This window comes from Toxorhynchites rutilus, chromosome 2, assembly GCF_029784135.1.
Source record: "Toxorhynchites rutilus septentrionalis strain SRP chromosome 2, ASM2978413v1, whole genome shotgun sequence".
NCBI classification, from domain to species: Eukaryota; Metazoa; Arthropoda; class Insecta; order Diptera; family Culicidae; genus Toxorhynchites; species Toxorhynchites rutilus.
The window spans coordinates 285,341,124-285,359,565 of NC_073745.1; the positions used below are offsets into that span (position 1 = coordinate 285,341,124).

Genomic DNA, 18,442 nt, shown 5'->3' on the forward strand with positions numbered 1-18,442 from the left:
AAAAACGTAAAAGTGTGAAATACGTGATACATCATGTCATGTTTCATGTTTCAAATGCTTGAAAATAAATAAATACAATCAACTGCGTCATCGAAAAAATATAAAATTTGATTATTTTTCATAACTTTTCTTTATTTGTACGATATATAGTAAGTCTGTTCCATGAAATTTACGAAGGTTTACCAGCAATTATACCAGCCCCAAAAATAGTCACGGATGGGATAGTAGTAATAGAGGATACGGTAATACATTTGTGGGCAATCGTAGCGATCAATGCATATTCCGTTGGCATCCCGAACAAAACCTTCCTTGCAGAAGCATCCACTCATACACATCATTATACAAGCCTGCGGTCTGCTATCACAGCTTTCCGGACAAGCCGTACCACACTCTGAGTATTCCTCATTCGGTCCAAAACATTCCTCCGGATTGGATTCTGTTGGGTCAATAGCAATGATCGGTTCGATGGGTTCTATTACTACCGAGTCGATCGGTATATCTCCTGGTTCTGCTATAGCATCAGCTATAGGTTCCTCTATAGAATCCACTATTGGTTCTACTATGGGCTCTACTATGTCATCCACTATAGGATCTACTATAGGATCTACTATTGGATCTACTATAGGATCTACGATAGGATCTATTATTGGATCGACCAAAGGATCCTCCACAGGAACTGCTACAACATCTGGCACGGGATCTTGACAAGTTGATGGAGATGGAGAGAAGATGCAAATCCAAACAGTTAGAATGATTGCAGCTACAGTAGGCTTCATCCTGAGAAAAGTGTTTTTTACCGTTTAACTGATGATACTGATTGCAGATTGCTATCTACCATTATTTTATATCAATCCAACAACAATCTCAGGGACAAAGCCCTGAGAAACGTGTATGTATCCACATTACACCATAAAATTAAAGTCTTTGTATCATAAGAACGACACTTCTACAATGAATACAGTAACAACGACAACCAATCAATCAGGCATTCTAGCACATCCCTTTCTCAGTTGTTCATTAATACGTATCCTAACAAAGTTCAACTCTGTGATCCGGTCCGGCAGTAGAGCGGAAGAAATGAACAACTAACTACGGCATTAATGGTGACGAGTGTTGTTTGGGATGTTATCTAACTGCGCGAGAAACACGTAGGGTTGTTGAATTTCAATCAGACGGAGATGTAAATGATCACGTCGCATGTCAAATCACCAGTTGGTTCTTAAAAATCGTAAGTGTTTACACGGTGTGTCAATAAAGTTTCGAGACTTAGAAACAAGCTGTTTCAATATCCGTTTATTTGATTGTTAACATAGTTACATAGAATTTCTAAGTACGGTTCGGTACGGTAAAAAAGAATATTATCTGGGCATTATACGACAAATGGGACTATAAATCGATATCTTCAAAAATGTTTTCATAAAAAGTTAAAAAGTGACGTTTAACATGAATTGACACCAAACATGTGCCCTTCAATTGAGACACTAATGCTTAAACATGTCTGGGGGTAACAAAAGGACTATATTCAAACGATAAATGAGATAACAGATATACAAAATTTTAGGTTGCGTTCACCTTGTTATCGAAAGTAATGCAGTCGGAGAAAAAACTAACTTTGATTACATTAGAAAAAATCATAAAATGAGACCAACGAAAACAAATTGATTTGGTTCCACTTTCGGTGATATTGTAAATGAAAAAAAAGTAACATAGTAACAGAAATATATTAGGTGTACCGGTAAGTTTCTTCGGTTTTGCAACAGATGGCGTAACTTGATTATTATTCCAGTGAATCAAATTTCCAGACATTCGTTGGAAAGCTACTGTCATTACGCGTCTTTTTCAGTATATCAAAAAGTTGAAGCGTAAACAACATAGTTTTTTGCCATTTCGAATATGCCGAATTTCGTACCAACGAGAGTGTTTTTGCGGGGAGTGTTACTTCATTACTTCAATATGAAGAAAAAATCTGGGGAAAGTCATCGCTTTTTGGTGGAAGTTTATGGTGACCATGCTTCAACTGAGCGAACGTGTCAGACGTGATTTGCACGGTTTAGAAGTGGTAATTTTGACTTGCAAGACAAAGAACGTTTCGGATCGCCATAAAAGATGTTTGAAGATGAAGAATAGGAGGCTTTACTCGATCAAGATCCGTCACAAACGCAACAAGAACATGCAAATACACTTGGAGTAGCTTAGTGGGGTGCTCCCTTGGCCGAGTGGTTAGCGTCATAACTAACATGCCGGGTGTTCGGGTGCGATTCCCGTTCTGGTCGGGGGAATTTTTCGTCAAAGAAATTTCCTCCGACTTGCACTGTGATCACGCGTATTCTAGAGCTTGCCACTCAGAATGCATTCAAGGCGTGTTATTTGGCATAGAAATCTCAACTAAGTACTAATAAAAATGACGCAAGTAATACTACGTTGAGACGGCGAAGTTCCTCTAGGAACGTTAGTGCCATTGAAGAAGAAGAAGAAGCTCAGTAAAACATATCCAATCGTTTAGAAACAATGGGAATAATCCGAAAGATAGGACATTGGGTACCGTATGAATTTAAGCCACGAGACGTCGAACGCCGTTTTTTCACGTGCGAACAAGTGCTCCAACGGCATAAAAGAAAGAGTTTTTTGCATCGAATCGTTACTGGCAATGAAAAGTGGGTCCATTACGATAATCCTAAACGTCGGGCAACGTTTGGATACACCGACCATGCATCAACATCGACGGCCGCGCGGAATATTCACGGCCAGAAGGTTATGCTGTCTATTTGGTGGGACCAACTAGGTGTGGTGTACTATGAGCTGCTAAAACCGAATGAAACCATTACGGGGGACTTCTATCGACGACAATTAATGCGTTTGAGCCGTGCACTGAAGGAAAAACGGCTACAATACGAGCAAAGACACGATAAAGTTATTTTGCAGCACGACAATGCTTGATCGCATGTAGCGAAACTGGTCAAAACATACTTGGAAACGCTGAAATGGGAGGTCCTATCCAACTCGCCGTATTCTCCTAACATTGATCCGTTCGATTACTATCTCTTTCGACCTATACAACATGGCCTGGTTGACCAGCACTTCTCCAATTTTGTCAAAAATTGGCCTATACAACATGGCCTGGTCAAAAATTGGATCGATTCGTGGTTAGCCGACAAACCGGCCGATTATTTCCGCAAAAACATCCGTGAATTGCCAGAAAGATGTAAACAAGTTGTGACTAGGGATGGGCAATACTTTGAATATTTAATTTGTAACAATTTCTGCAAAAAAAAAAACAAATTCTTAATTCAAAAATATAGGGTTAGGGAAAAAGAAATGTCGTATTTCTGATCGAAAAATTAATGAATTTAACTGGCTGTTGATTTAGAAGTTCGAAATGGTATACTCGCGCAAATCAGATTATGATAGCTTGAGTTGTCGTGAACTCAATATTATATTCCACATTTATGTCTTCCTTAGAAGCTCGCTTCACTACCTCACATTCCTATGTCAAAATCCCGTCCCAGACCCTTTTTTTTTGTATTTAGATTGCATCATAGAACAACACAATTTATGTACATATTTCAGCATATTTTGTGGAAATTAATTGCCGCGCTAAACTTGAGCTATATCCCATTTTTCAATCAACAAAGTGAATGAAAAAATTATAACAAGCGATCATGCATAAGTTGTGTCTAAGAGCACGTCCAGATTATCCACTCAAATAAGCGAACCAAGCGTTATCATGTATAAATAAGTCGTTGGAAATATGCTATGGAATCAGTATCAACTTTGAGCGTCGATAGAAACCCATTCCAGTATGAAAATAACCATAATTGCAGTGTTTTTGACGATTTTCTCAGCGGTCTGCAGTGCTCCATGTGGTACGTAGAATCGAATACTCCGCCGTTTTCAATCACATATTTTTTGTCTAATATCTGAATTTAGAAACATGCCCCGGACCAAACGAGGAGTTATCTCGGTGTGGCACGGCGTGTCCAAACGACTGTAAGCAAAAGGAACCACCCCGGGGCTGTGTGGACAAATGTTCACGTGAGTGCATCTGCAAGTCCGGGTTCGCACGCAACGACGAAGGAAAGTGCGTCGATCCAAACAAGTGTCCATGTGACCGAGACTCGAGTGAAAAATATCCGTACCCAAGTGTGTAGTTTTCAGAAATAACACATTTCCGCACAAGAAAACTTGATAAAATAGAAGAAAATAAATCGCAAATGCTAAAAATTCCCTTTCTTCAAAAAGATTTGTTCACGATAGTTACAGTATGATTTGACAAACGATCAAAAACAAGCTTGAAGGTCTCATTTTAAGGTGGCACAAGTTATCTGTAGGTGAATGTGAACGCACGCAAAAATTTATTAATCTTTATGGAGAATATTCTGAACTAAACTATTTGACATAAGTTCACCTTTCGAAATACAACCAGCAATGAACCACACTCGAAAATAAAAACACATAAAATCCTTGGTTTTGAAATGTAGAAATTATATCTGCATTATTAATGAGGTTTTGTTTGTATTTTTCCACTTTTGACAGGTCGTTTATTGTATAGGGCGGTTCAAATATCACGAAATAATAAACTGCGTTTCATCACTGTAGAACCACTCCATTTTTCTGAGTTTCCAGAGGTATGTAAGAAGTTGGTTGAATTGAAGTATATGGTGAAGAATTAGTTTCACCATTTCAGGAGAACTTCTCTGATAACAATAAATTCAACTTGAATAGAATTTCTTTATACAAGTAGGACTTTCGGGATGTGTCATGTAATTTTTTAACTCGTAACTTTGCAGGCGGTAGTTTGATGGTTTGAGGAAAATATTTTCAAACAGGCCTGGTTCAGATAGATTTTCATCAACACGAATGCATAGTCAGAAGTGCAATGAACACTGGAATTTTAGATTTTTGCATGTTTCGCGCCTGAACACAACAATAAAGTTGAAATAGCCAGTCTTATAAATGAAAAAAGTTATTGTATTTCTCACTATATATTTCAATTCAACCGACTTCTTACATATCTCTGGAAGCTCAGAAAAATGGAGTAGTTCTATAGGTATGGAACTTAGTGTACGTAGAAAAGGTTCATCCACATATGAAGTCAAATAGTTACCCTTCCTATACGCACAGGTGTCACACGTCACGAGCGTCACTTTTTTACTATAAACGGTCTGTGACACCGACGCTAGTATAAGAGCAACGTTTTTGGACGAGTGCCTTTTTCCCTATTTTAGAATATTGTTCAATATTGTTCAGTTGCAGTTACAGTTTGGGAGAAACATTGTTTTATAATATATTGCCTGAACAATAGCGACAAGAAAACAAGTCGCAGGAAGTTTTTAGAAATTCTTCTTATACCCCATCGACAGACAGGCATGAATTCTAATTTTACCAAGAACACAGAGACAATGAATATTAGAAATATGCAATTTTGATATTCCAGAACCATTATCACCTGGTAACCGCAAAAAAAAAATAAGAATTCGTGGGATCCAAGACATGTCCGCAAAACAATAAAACGTCAATCTTAGAACTAACATGTACTGTTGATTGCTCGCTGTCTAGAGCAAAACTGAAACACTAAACTCTTAGTAGTTTTTCAGTATCACTACTCGCTGTCTAGAGCAAAACTGAAACACTAAACTCTTAGTAGTTTTTCAGTATCACTACAGCAACCGCTGCGGACCAATTTTTCACCTTTAGTTTTACACCGATGATCGCTATTTTATACCGCTTAAAATACCTTCTCCACAACCAGCTTGCAATTTGGCGTCTCTTTTAACCCGGAAACAATGTTCGAATTCACGAAAAATAATTTGTCGATCGGAAAAAGTCACCAATAAATCATTCATGATTATTAGCGACCGGCAGCGGTAGTGAGACTTTCCAAATGACCTTTCTGAAGGCCTAATGTTCATTTCAGTTTTCCATGTTGGTCTATTTAGGAATAAAGGGTGTGTCACATCAAATTGCATCACGGAAAAAACGCTGTAGAAATTCGCCCAGTAGACCGATCCTTTTGAAAATTTTAGACAGTAAAATAAAAACTATTAAACAACTTTTGGCATTTTCCATTTTTCATACTTCGAGCCCAAGCCCGTATGCTCGTACCTTCCTCTTTACCCCGTCCATAAGGTTCTGTACAACGTCAGGTTGTAGTTTTTTTTGAACAGAAATCCATTTTCTCTTGAAGTCCGCCTCCGATTTGACAACTTTTGGGTTCTTCCGGAGGGCCTGCTTCATAATCGCCCAATATTTCTCTATTGGGCGAAGCTCCGGCGCGTTGGGCGGGTTCATTTCCTTTGGCACGAAGGTGACCCCGTTGGCTTCGTACCACTCCAACACGTCCTTTGAATAGTGGCACGAAGCGAGATCCGGCCAGAAGATGGTGGGGCCCTCGTGCTGCTTCAATAGTGGTAGTAAGCGCTTCTGTAGGCACTCCTTAAGGTAAACCTGCCCGTTTACCGTGCCGGTCATCACGAAGGGGGCGCTCCGCTTTCCGCAAGAGCAGATCGCTTGCCACACCATGTACTTTTTGGCAAACTTGGATAGTTTCTGTATGCGAATCTCCTCCGGAACGCTGGATTTGTCCTCTGCGGAGAATAACAACAGGCCCGGCAGCTGACGAAAGTCCGCTTTGACGTAGGTTTCGTCGTCCATTACCAGGCAATGCAGCTTCGTCAGCATTTCGGTGTACAGCTTCCGGGCTCGCGTCTTCCCCACCATGTTTTGCCTTTCGTCGCGGTTAGGAGCCTTCTGAACCTTGTATGTACGCAGGCCCTCCCGCTGCTTGGTCCGCTGGACGAATGAACTTGACAAATTCAGCTTATTGGCGACATCCCGGACCGAACTTCTCGGATCACGTCCAAACTGCTTGACTACGCGCTTGTGATCTTTTTCTCTGACGGAGCATCCATTTTTGCCATTCTTCACCTTCCGGTCGATGGTTAGGTTCTCGAAGTATCGTTTTAGTACTCTGCTGACCGTGGATTGGACGATTCCCAGCATCTTACCGATGTCCCGATGTGACAACTCCGGATTCTCGAAATGAGTGCACAGGATTAATTCACGACGCTCTTTTTCGTTCAATTTACGAAAAATTGACAGTGAAGCATGGCCAACGTGATCTATACACTCTTATCTGATTTTAAAGCGAAAGCTGAAGATATAATTCCTAAAAATTAAATTACTACAGCGTTTTTTCCGTGATGCAATTTGATGTGACACACCCTTTAGTTGTGAATGAACTGAGAAAGTCTGACAGTCTGAGAAATCCAAAACATCATCATCATTACACCAATTGAAAATGCACGCGGAGATTGTTCTCATGCTAGACACAGTGCAGCCCGAGGTGATAACATATTTGTTCTCCCATTACTATCATCTATTTGAAAACACATAAAATCAATTGTAATTGTGATTCAATCACATACAACCAATCTTCAAATAACGGTATGAAAACCGACGCGGTACTTCATTCTGCCCGCCATTGTAAGCTATGCAGTATGCTGACTTCGCGCATATTCTTAGAATGCATTCTGATGCGAAAAATTTTGCACGCACGTCCAACACAGTAGAAAAATATAAACTGAGTATGTCAGCCATCCGACGACATACATCAACCACTGATCAATCTTGACTTCGATGGACTTTCAACTATATTTATACATTTTTGTGATTCCAATAGTTTGCTTTCAAAGCAGTTTTTGAGCTACGGAAAAAATCTTTTTGGATCAATAAGTAGCAAGCATCACTCATACACCTTTTATCTTCCGAACGTATATCAATTCGTTTAACCGGCAAAGAGATATTATATATATTAACAATCAAATTGTTGCTTCCTAAACGTAACGCTTTCATTTTTGAAATTTGAAACTTTCACCCCAGTACAGATGTAGAAATTATATGGTGCAAAAATACAGAAACATAATGATAACGCGCCAACGCACCGAGCCCGAGATTTCTCAGTCGATCGAGGAGATCAAAGCGACTGCGACGAGGGAACTAAAGGCCATCCCTTCGTCGGCGCATCTGGGATGCATGGAAGACAGGGGTCAAGCATTGGCACATGTGTGTTGCTTCATATGGAACATATTTTGGAGGAGATAAAATAAATTTGTCTGAAACTCTATTTTGTTTCATTTAAAAATTCCCGATTCTTTTTGACCATAGGGTACATAATAATTTAAAATAAAGTATCACCAGATGGGCCAACCAAAAACGGCCGCCTGGCCGCAGGTTGAGTATGGCTAATCTAAAAAGTCGTCATACATTTTGCTTTTAGAAAAAAAACACGTTACAACTGCATGAAATGTAAAAAATATGTTTATCTCTAACATGCAGTTATGGCATGTTCTGATTGTTTCACCAATGAAACCTCAATTGATTAATACGTATTTATGTTATTCCAAAGCCCTTTATACTTTCATAAATTCTATTCATTTGCATATTTTTAGTTATTAGCAGGAAAAAAGTTAAATTTCGTTACTTGTGGTGGAGTATCAAAACATAATCTGTTTTGAAGAGTATGAGCTAAATGACTATTTGAACTGAATGAAGCTGGAGAAATATATTTTCTGGAGTTTTTTCATTCAATTATATTCTCTTCTTCAATTAAATACCAAAAACGAAAAAAAAAGCATAATAGCAATATTACAGAGAAGTTCAACTTTTGGTAACCGGTGAGAGATGTGTTGGCTCGGTTAGACCTTGATTACATGTCCCAAATATATGTTTTCCTTAAAGCTATCGATCTTCTAGTGTGATTGTTCATACACCCTTTTCCACTCCTTTTCGTCCTTCGCGAGCTATCGGTTCCCTTCCTACTAACATTAGAATAAATTGAATTGTGAATACATATTAGATGTAAGGATAGTTTTAAGAATTTAGTGTGATGGTAAGAGTGAATGAGAATTTGAATGTGAATTTGAATTTGAATTTATTAACCATAGAATTAAGGAAACATGTTAATATTTGCTAGTAGAAATATAGTTAAGAGGTTGGCTCCTTTAAAGTTATGTAACTGAGCCTGTAAAAATAAACACAAAAAAAACTTTCACTCTGACACCGTGTGCGAGTATACGAATTATGATTTAACGCGCGAGTACAGAAGGACTAATTGTTCAAATCAACTACCCGTCCGTTCTATCCACAGCTTCCCTACAGTCAAATATGGAAAAGTTCATTCGCCCATTTCTCCACACCTAATTATAAATCACTCTTGTATCTGCTTGGAATAATCATGGCGAAAAGAATGCAGCAAGCAATCGTGAAATTGCACGATGATTCTTTTTACATTCTCCGATCATCTTTATTCGGGACTGAGAGTGAACATAACAAAACAAAGAGTGGAAAACAACATTCAATGAATGAATACTCCTATGGAAGCATAGCATAGCATAGACATTATTTTCATGTTTGGGGGCAAAGTGGTCATAGGTGAATAATAACTTACAATGTTCTGTTTACTAAAGCTGATTTACCTCATCACATTCTGCTCTTGAAAAAGATCCTTTTGTGGCTTTGACCCTGGATAAATATGCCACTCCAATTAAATCAACGGAACGTTATGTGTTTCTTACTACGCTTTTGTATGCAAGAGAAAATTTAAATTGAGACTCTACGTGAATAGGCCAAGCTTATTTCATGCATGTACCTACTATAACAAATATGATTTGAACAAATTTGGACGAAAAAAACGCATAAATCTATCCCATTTAGCTTGATATGGGCGGGTGACCACTTTGCCCCCACTAGATGACCACTTTACCTCCAAGCAAAAAAAAAGTTCGATTTTTCACCTTTTTTTCCAATGATGAAAAGTGTACTATTTTGAATTTTTATAGTAGAAGCCGTTTGCTATCTTGAAGAACAATGAGAACTATTATATTCTTCGAGAAACGGGAATTTAATCGGTATGTGGGTGCTGGAAATGGGCATATTATTAGGGTGACCACTATGCCCCCACTTCCCCTACATGTTCTGCGCTATTCAACTCTTAAATGTGCACTGCAAATAATGGCACTATATTAAGAAGTCCTCTAAAAACATATGTACTTTTTGTATGATGCCTGATTTTCATTTGAAAAATCGTTCAGCTGCAGCCATATACACTGTGTACAATACACTCACGTTCTTCTGCTCCAAGACGAAGTATACAAGACTGCACAATTCATATAAAATAATGCCAGTGAACAAACTACAATCAGTATTATTGGTAAATCTTCTGCGAAAAATTTCCTCAGAATGAGACCTGAGGTGGCAGCTGTTGTTCTTGCTATTTGGTTTTCAATCTACTGTGCTCAAACTATTCGGCCAGCTTTCATCGATACAAATCCAGTGAATACTTCTGTTGCTGTAGCTGTAACAGATCTCATCGGATCGATAGAATCCTTTGACGACTTTCTAGAAATAGAATGCGTCGAACCGAACGAAGAATATTCCGCTTGCGGTTCGGTTTGTCAGGAAACCTGTGAAACCATACCTACGGTGTGTATTGAAGTTTGCCGACCTGGATGCGTATGCACGGCCGGTTACGTACGAGATACCATTGGAGAGTGCATTGATCGGGACGATTGTCCAAGAAGAGGATTTCTGCTAAGGTTCCCTTATCCCATATGTGCGATTTTCGGGAGCAGGTTCCCCTGCTGACGACACATTTTCATATACCATCAACACGTGACAGCAACATCGTCATTTATTACCAATAAATTATCGTTTTAAATAATTTGATCGTAACTCATTGCTTCTTCGTCGCAGTATGTGGTAGTACACCATCTTTCTAAGGCTTCAATCAAAATAAAGTACCAAGTTGATCGGATATTTGTCAGATGTGTCAGATTTTAAACGGTGAACTATTGCAATGTTAGTTCATAAATGATGTACATGGGATAGAAAAAAAGAACCAGACTAGTGAAATGTTGTCAATGTTAAGATAGTGATCACTTTTCGAAAAATGTACTGTTCATTTATGTTCTATACGTTTGTTTACACGATGTTCTGTAATGTTATGTTCAACTTTCACATCGATTATAATATTTCTACTAGCACCAAATCATTTCGAGGATAATTCGATGTTCAGAAAAAAAAATCTCCAAGTTTTTTTTTGGACAAATTTAGCTGAGCAATAATTTTTGACATCACTTGTCAAATTTTTGTTTGTTGCTTCCAAAAGTGCACAACACATCTTCAAAATGCGATCCCTCCAAGCACCGAGCTTCTAATGAACATCAACCTGGTGGACCTGAGGCGTCGTGCACAAATTACGTGAGGCTAAAAATCCGGATTTTGGACCCCTTACCCCCCCCCCCTAAGTAACGCAATTCCCTATCTCTAATACACAGCAAGTAACGCAGCCTGACCCCCCCCCCCTTCTCACGTTACGTAATTTGTGTACGACGCCTAAAGTAACGCATGCTTCTAGAAGTATGAGGTCAACCAGGAATGCTAATTATGGTTAGCTGTAATCATGCACAAGGTGGATGATGTCAATCAATGATTTGTCGTCATTTCGTCACGTTCGAATGAATCATTTGAATAGAAGATTTGCCCTACATTCTATATAAACAACTCATAAGACCAGCGATATAATCAGTCACAAGCTTTGGACATTATTCAGAGAAAAACAAATCTCGCACCATTATGAAAACTCTGACAATAATAGTAATAATTTCGGTGATTAGCGTTCATTGTTGCAATTGTGTCGTATATGTTCCGTATGGTGAGTTGGAATATCATCACAGAGGCTCCACAGAACACATTCTAATTTTCCATTTTATTATTATTGAACATTCCAGAAATGTGCGGACCTAATGAGGAGTATTCACCTTGTGGTACGGCTTGTCCAGCTACTTGCCGGAAGCAGGGACCCCAAGCGTGTGTTAAAATGTGTAAAACTGGATGCTTCTGTGTGCCCGGATTTGTTCGTAACGACGCAGGAGTGTGCGTCGATCCTTCCGAGTGCCTGAAATATCAATATTTGTTTCCAGGATGGACGGTTTACCGATTCGTATCGTATGGTGTGTAATAGGAGGGTGTTGGGCCATTCTGGTAATAAAACATAATTTGTTTTAGTTGAAATTAAAAAAAAGAATGTTAGAATTTTCACCGAACATAGCTTCGATGATAGTTGCCAATTCCGAAAACTTTCACGCTATGGTGGCTATGGTGTTTTAAGTGTATAACTATAATATAATTCTAAATTTTTTCGTCTATCATTTTTAACTCAGTGTTGTAACCCATATTATTCTTTAGTAATGCAAGTTGTACGTGCCAAAAGCGGATCACCTGCCAAAGCAGCTTTTTATCAAAGGTAAACGAACTTAGGTTTGTCTTTGAATTTGTATAAATTCTAGGGCAGTAATCACATTCTCATTGCGCAAATTGCATGCTATAGAACAGTGATTTTCAACCGGTGGGGAATTCACCCTCTAATGGGGAACTTGGTCATCAAAAGGGGGGAATTTTGCAAGGGAATACTGTATATTTACCTCGCATTGAAGACTACAATGATTAGCAAAAATTGTCACAAAACCCTCTTGGATACAACTTGGACAAGGTTTGAAATCCCATTTGAGATCGATTCCAGAACAAACTCATCGATCTACAAATGATCAAGTTTTATCCTGATATAGGGAATAAGCGTTACGAACGTTGTTGTCTTTTGCGTAGTATTTATGTGAATCTGGGCTTTCTACACAATGCTGCTGATGGAAACAAAACATCATAACACGTGCTGATCACCCCAAACAAATAAAAAAAATAAAACATCATAACAGAGTGGATATCGAAGATGACATGAGGTGTGCTTTTCGACAACGTTCTCAAGAATTACAATTATGGCGGAAATCATTCAGCCGCAGGTGCCTTACTGATTTTATATACCTTTTTTGTAATCAGATATATGTATACAATCAAACTTGTTGCGAACATAGCTTGAAAACCGTTTGTAATATATTATTTTACTGATATGCTACAGACTTTCTTTCAAAATACTGATAGGGGGAAACACTGGAATTATTTTTCGTAAAGGGGGGAATGGAGCAAAAAAGGATTCTTTTTGTTCAAAATATTCAAGAACACAAATAAAAATTAAAAAAATAAAACAAACTGATATATGCAACACAACTCTATCCAGATCATATCGTCTTCTGAAACTCAATAACAGTATCAGTAATGACGTCACTTTCACAGTAATGACGTTTCACTTTCTCAGGCTAGTATTCAGTGTTGCCCGCAATTGAGGAGCAGAACACATCCGAGTTTCTTGCGTATGTTCCACTTTTCATTTAACCGTTTTTGATCGATGATCGCCTGCCAGTCCTCCACGCAGACGAGTCCTTCCGTTCTCAACACCTTCAAATGCAGCTTCCGATTGTTACTTCTACTGCAACGCTTACTATGATCTTGTCGATCGATAACGATATCGCTTTTTTCGTAGTTATACATTTATCTGCGAGCATCGTTTCTTCTGAATATTTCTTTAGTAGGCATTCAAAACAAAGCAATCGAAACATGTTCGTTGCGTTGGTAGAAGTCAGCAGGAGAATGTAATCCTAATCTAACCGGTTATCTTGGACCGACCTCCCTTAGATCAGGGGAACGGGATTTTTTTTATGTTGTCAAATGAAAGGTGACAATTTGGTTGTGGGTCGACAATTTTCCTGCTCTCTTCATTCTATCGTTTTGTCGCCACTTTGTGTTTTCAGGTCTTCGAAAAAGGAAAAGATAGATTTTTGACCTGTACGGAAAATGAATGAATGATAGCGAAATTAGTCAATTTTGATTGCTGAAGGTCCGCTCATCAAAACATGCTATATAAATTAAATATATGAAAAAAGTCGGCGTGGTCCTAAACCGACTGCTTCGTAATTATCTAACATGTTTACTGAGGCGCTTACCATCAATGGCTCGCACAAGCCTGGCTCATCGGGCGGCGTTCACTACCAGGGGAACGCATTTAGACGCCACTAGATGTCTTTGATTAACCCGTGGACGTTTTTAATGAACCGGAAGTCGCCGTGTTCATGTTTAATTTTCTTCGTCGTCTTCGACTTCGTCTTCGTTCCGTAAGTGGTATACCATCGATCGACAAGATCATAGCAAGCGTTGTAGTGGAAGTAAGGACCGGAAGCTGCATTTGAAGGTGTTGAGAACGGAAGGACTCGTCTGCGTGGAGGATTTCGATATTTTCTGACGAAAAAGCAATCAAACGGGACACCGAAGCAGACTCTAGTGGTCAAAAGACACGCCCGGAATTGTTAATTTTCCGAATCGGCGGTCACCGTTGAGCAAATTCATTTTTATAACCGATTTCATGCATTTTTTGGCACACAATTCGCTCGGAGGTTTTTAAAACAGTGTTTTTTGGAGTAACAGACTAGTGAAGCACGCGTTTTAGCCACTTGCAATGAATTAAACAATCACCGTTGGTTGTAGTCTTCCACTTTCTTTTTCTGCCAGTGTGGAATATTCTTCTTTTTTTTTTTTATATTGTTTGAGCTCCTGCCGCATGATATTTTTCTGGGGTGTTATTTGATAGCTATCTACACACCAAACTTTGATGTATTATTAAATAATAACTATTTGTACTATAGTTAAGTATTATGCATTGGAAGTACTGAATACATGCCTCCTATCAAATGGCTCACAGCTTTTAAAAATATTCGCAATATTTGTGAAGATATTACTAATAGTAACTTTCTCCGTTTTTTACCCAATCTCTACCCCATCGACGAGATATTTACAGAAACTTACCAGATCGAAACATAAACCAGGTAAATCGGCAAATCCATTTTCAAGGACAACTCAGGACAACTAGTCTCTCGCAAGTTTTAGTCGTGCCTGAAGATACTTCTGATGTTTCTAAGCCGTCCTGAAATTAACGAACAAAATTACTTGTCTCTAATATTCATGGTTGGATTGAATAGGTCAAAGTTGTGACCTTCATCCTTCGCTGTAGTTTTCCGGCACGCCCAAGGTATATGTCCCTGATTAACCGCGGGATAATCGGAGACCATCCGAAGCCGAACGGTGACTGCCTGCTGATAAGATGGCGGAAGATGTGCCGAATACCCAGCCCACTTGATCGCTGAACTGGCGATGCCCGTGTTGCCAGAACTGGGAATGCCACACACAAGGCTATACGTAGTTCCGAAACACAGAGGGCAATGAAAACTAATGTTATCGATCGTCCTAACGTATGCATGGAAAAATGGACTAATTTCGGATGGCGATATAAAAAACAAAAGATTATTCAATGGAATAACATTTTTCTTAAATTCTACGTTTATTTAAGGCAATTGGCCGAAACCGTAGCCTGCTGCTGCTTCTCCGTTTTACCCACGAAATTAGTCCACGAGCAGATCATCCATTTGAGATTTGCCATTTGTTTGACCGATTGTTCCGACCTCCCGACCCAAGGTGCGCTAAGTGCTGCACTCTCGCGTTTCTTCAGAAGGGAGATAATGTTGTAAATGCCAGATCGGCTATATCTGGCGGACACGGAGAGCCTCACGATGTCCAACTCCTTCGCTCCGGATAGAGCAGTACGAGCAAAACATCAAGCGTAATTATATGGCTGTTTTCGCCATGGCTTTCTCGTTTAAACATCAACTATAACTTTTTCTAAGACACTATTTCGGTACGACTCATAGTTTTTGAGACATAAATTATAAAAGATTTTTCTTATTAAAATCGATACGCCCTTTTCAAAAGTTACACTTTAGTCAAAAAATTCCCAATTGCTGTGGGAAACTCATATTTCCTCCAAACCAGACGGAATACAAACTTTCATTCGAATCAAAAATACTCATGTTTTGTCATTTGTCGATTTAATTTGGAATTGCTCAATAGTTAGGGATAGGTTAGGTCAACACTGCCCATGATTGCATAGGAGACGTAATCGACAACACCATTAGTGTTGGGAAAAAATTCCGATGAAATGATCTGTCCAGTTGAAGGATATTATCGGCAAAAGGAGGGCCTAGGTGATTTTGCGGATTATAACATATTTTCTCCATTTGGAAAACGCTTGCGTCTATTTATGCGGACAATCAATCGTTTCAATGAACATTTGTCCGCATAGCTAGACGTAATCACCAGGTTGCTCTGCTTGTAGCGTTAGTTTAATATTTACAATTCCGATAATAGTCAAAACGTCTCCGTCGGTAGTTTCAGTTGTTATCGCATAAAATCAAAAAGGTTTGGAAAAAACTTAGTGAAATGTCTGGAAAAGGTGCTCTTTATTTGTTGCGAGTCTAGAATAGTACTTTTTCCTGAATACTTTGGGATATGATAAGAACAGCAGGTTCGTGTTTTGACGTAGGACTACGTCTTACATTAAGGGTGCCAAATCAGGAAACAGGTCACGTTTTTATGAAATAAAGTTAACGTTAATAACTATTTTTGCTGCGAACGAATTTTAACTATTTGCATACCAATCGAGTCGGAAATTTTCTAAGATTTGATTTATATGCTATACATTACAATCCCACAGTCAGTATATGGTTTAAAATGATGAAAAATTGCAAGTATTCCAATTTCCCCATAATTTGTTCTGTCCATTTGTGTGCTTTCCCTAACAGAGCTGTCAATAACGGGCAAATTATGCAGCCGCTAGAATAGAAACAACGAAGGAGTATAGCGAAAAGAGAATATTTGCGAAGTAAACTCCACTCTTGCATAGTAAATTAGCTATCGCTAGCGTATATATATTGCATCTCCTCTGAGGAAAATTCTCAGAATCTTTCTATGCCCGAAACAACAAAGATCGCTTATTCTGCTCGTTTTGTGTTTTATTTTTCTCCTCGAGCTGTGAACGCTATCGAATATTTCACATGAAGTGTGTTTCGATATTTCATTTTTATCGCTACAACTGTGTGCATCTATTAGACGCGTGTTTGATACTTGTTGAATGGCGATACACGGAAGATGCCTCTTGTTAAATACTCAGTGCAATGCGTGCATTGACATAAAGAAACAAATTGCGACATATGACCAATTAGTGTATTCTGCTCACAAAGGCAATGTAGAATCGTTGCTTCTCAAAATGATTCTACAAAACCACGCAAGCCATTAAACCTTTTCAGGCTCCTCGGAACTTTTTACTAAAGAGTTATTTATGAAATTCTAACGTATTCGCAAAAAATATCCGAAATGATAAACCAACAAATTAAAAAAAAAGATTGCGTAGTCCTACGTCCTAAGCGATCGTGTCTCGGATACAACCCCTCGATTTTTTTTCAATTAATTGAATTTGTAAAGGCAATCTGTAATGTTGGTAATTTTAGCAACATGATTTATCGATGTCACGATCATTCGCCTAAAGATGGTGGGGTGACTTACTCCAACGGTATGGATAAATGCTGAGTATGTGGAATAATTCAATGTTGAATCCGATGAGTTATAATGCTAAGAACCAATATTATTTTAATTTTACTACTGATCTGATTATTTCATTATCTACTTGAAAGATTCAAATGCAGAAATTTAATTAGGTAATTACATTAAAAAACACAATTGCTTCTCATTGTTCATCGTGTACAGAAAATAGTAATTATATGAGCAGCGTTTCAATGGTTTCTAATATCCATCTATTAGGAAACACTAAGTAATAAGATGGTGCTCCCGTGGCCGAGTGGTTAGCGTCAAACCTAACATGCCGGGGGTTCGGGTTCGATTCCCGTTCTGGTCGGGGAAATTTTTCTTCAAAGAAATTTCCTCTGACTTGCACTGTGGTCACACGTATTCTAGAGCTTGCCACTCAGAATGCATTCATGGCGTGTTATTTGGCATAGAAATCTCAACTAAGTACTAATGAAAATGACACAAGTAATACTACGTTGAGACGGCGGAGTTCCTCTAGGAACGTTAGTGCCATATAAGAAGAAGAAGAAGAAGTAATAAGACACTATCGTGACAGACATGTTTGGACTCTACAAACAATGTGATTCAAATGTAGATTTAGCTTATAGCACATAATACTGGCAATTGTTGATTTTCAAACGATGTATGGACAAACAGTGATTTTTCGGAAACGTTTGTTCAGAATTGCTCAAATGTTTTCGAACAACAAATGTTTGTTTGCATGTTAAGCAAACTTATTACATTGTGTAGAATGCGAAACAGCGAAAAGTCGATTTTGTTCATTTTGTCGTTCACGTCTCCTATACCAACATGGGCAGAACAGTACACTCACATATTTAAGCCGGAAATAAGAGAATGAATGCTGCGCGGAAATAGAGATGGGTGAAAAAAAGATGAACAGTAATGGATAGATAGATGAAGGAGCAGAGAGAAAAATAGGAGAAAAAGCAAGAGAGAGAATATAGGGCAGTGGAAATGATCAATAAAGAAGTATTCATTTCCTGACCAGAGCGATAGTGAAGAGCAACTCACGTTACACGGAAAACTTAATTTAAAAGTATATTTTTATACCTAGTTTAAAGTTGTG

At 38.5% G+C, this 18,442-nt stretch overlaps 2 protein-coding genes across 9 annotated transcripts in view; one reads left to right on the forward strand and one right to left on the reverse strand.

Annotated features, from left to right (window-relative positions):
- The window catches only part of LOC129765280 (peroxidasin), a 368,884-nt gene that overhangs the window by 308,656 nt on the left and 41,786 nt on the right, over positions 1–18,442 (forward strand). The window lies entirely within an intron of this gene.
- On the reverse strand, positions 149–791 carry LOC129765297 (zonadhesin-like). The gene has a single exon (XM_055765452.1). It carries the CDS (start codon positions 774–776, stop codon positions 180–182), a length of 597 nt encoding a protein of 198 aa, XP_055621427.1. The 5' UTR covers positions 777–791; the 3' UTR covers positions 149–179.

Coding starts and splice junctions, on each gene's coding strand:
- LOC129765297 (XM_055765452.1), bottom strand. CDS start 776: ATGAAGCCTACTGTAGCTGCAATCATTCTAACTGTTTGGATTTGCATC.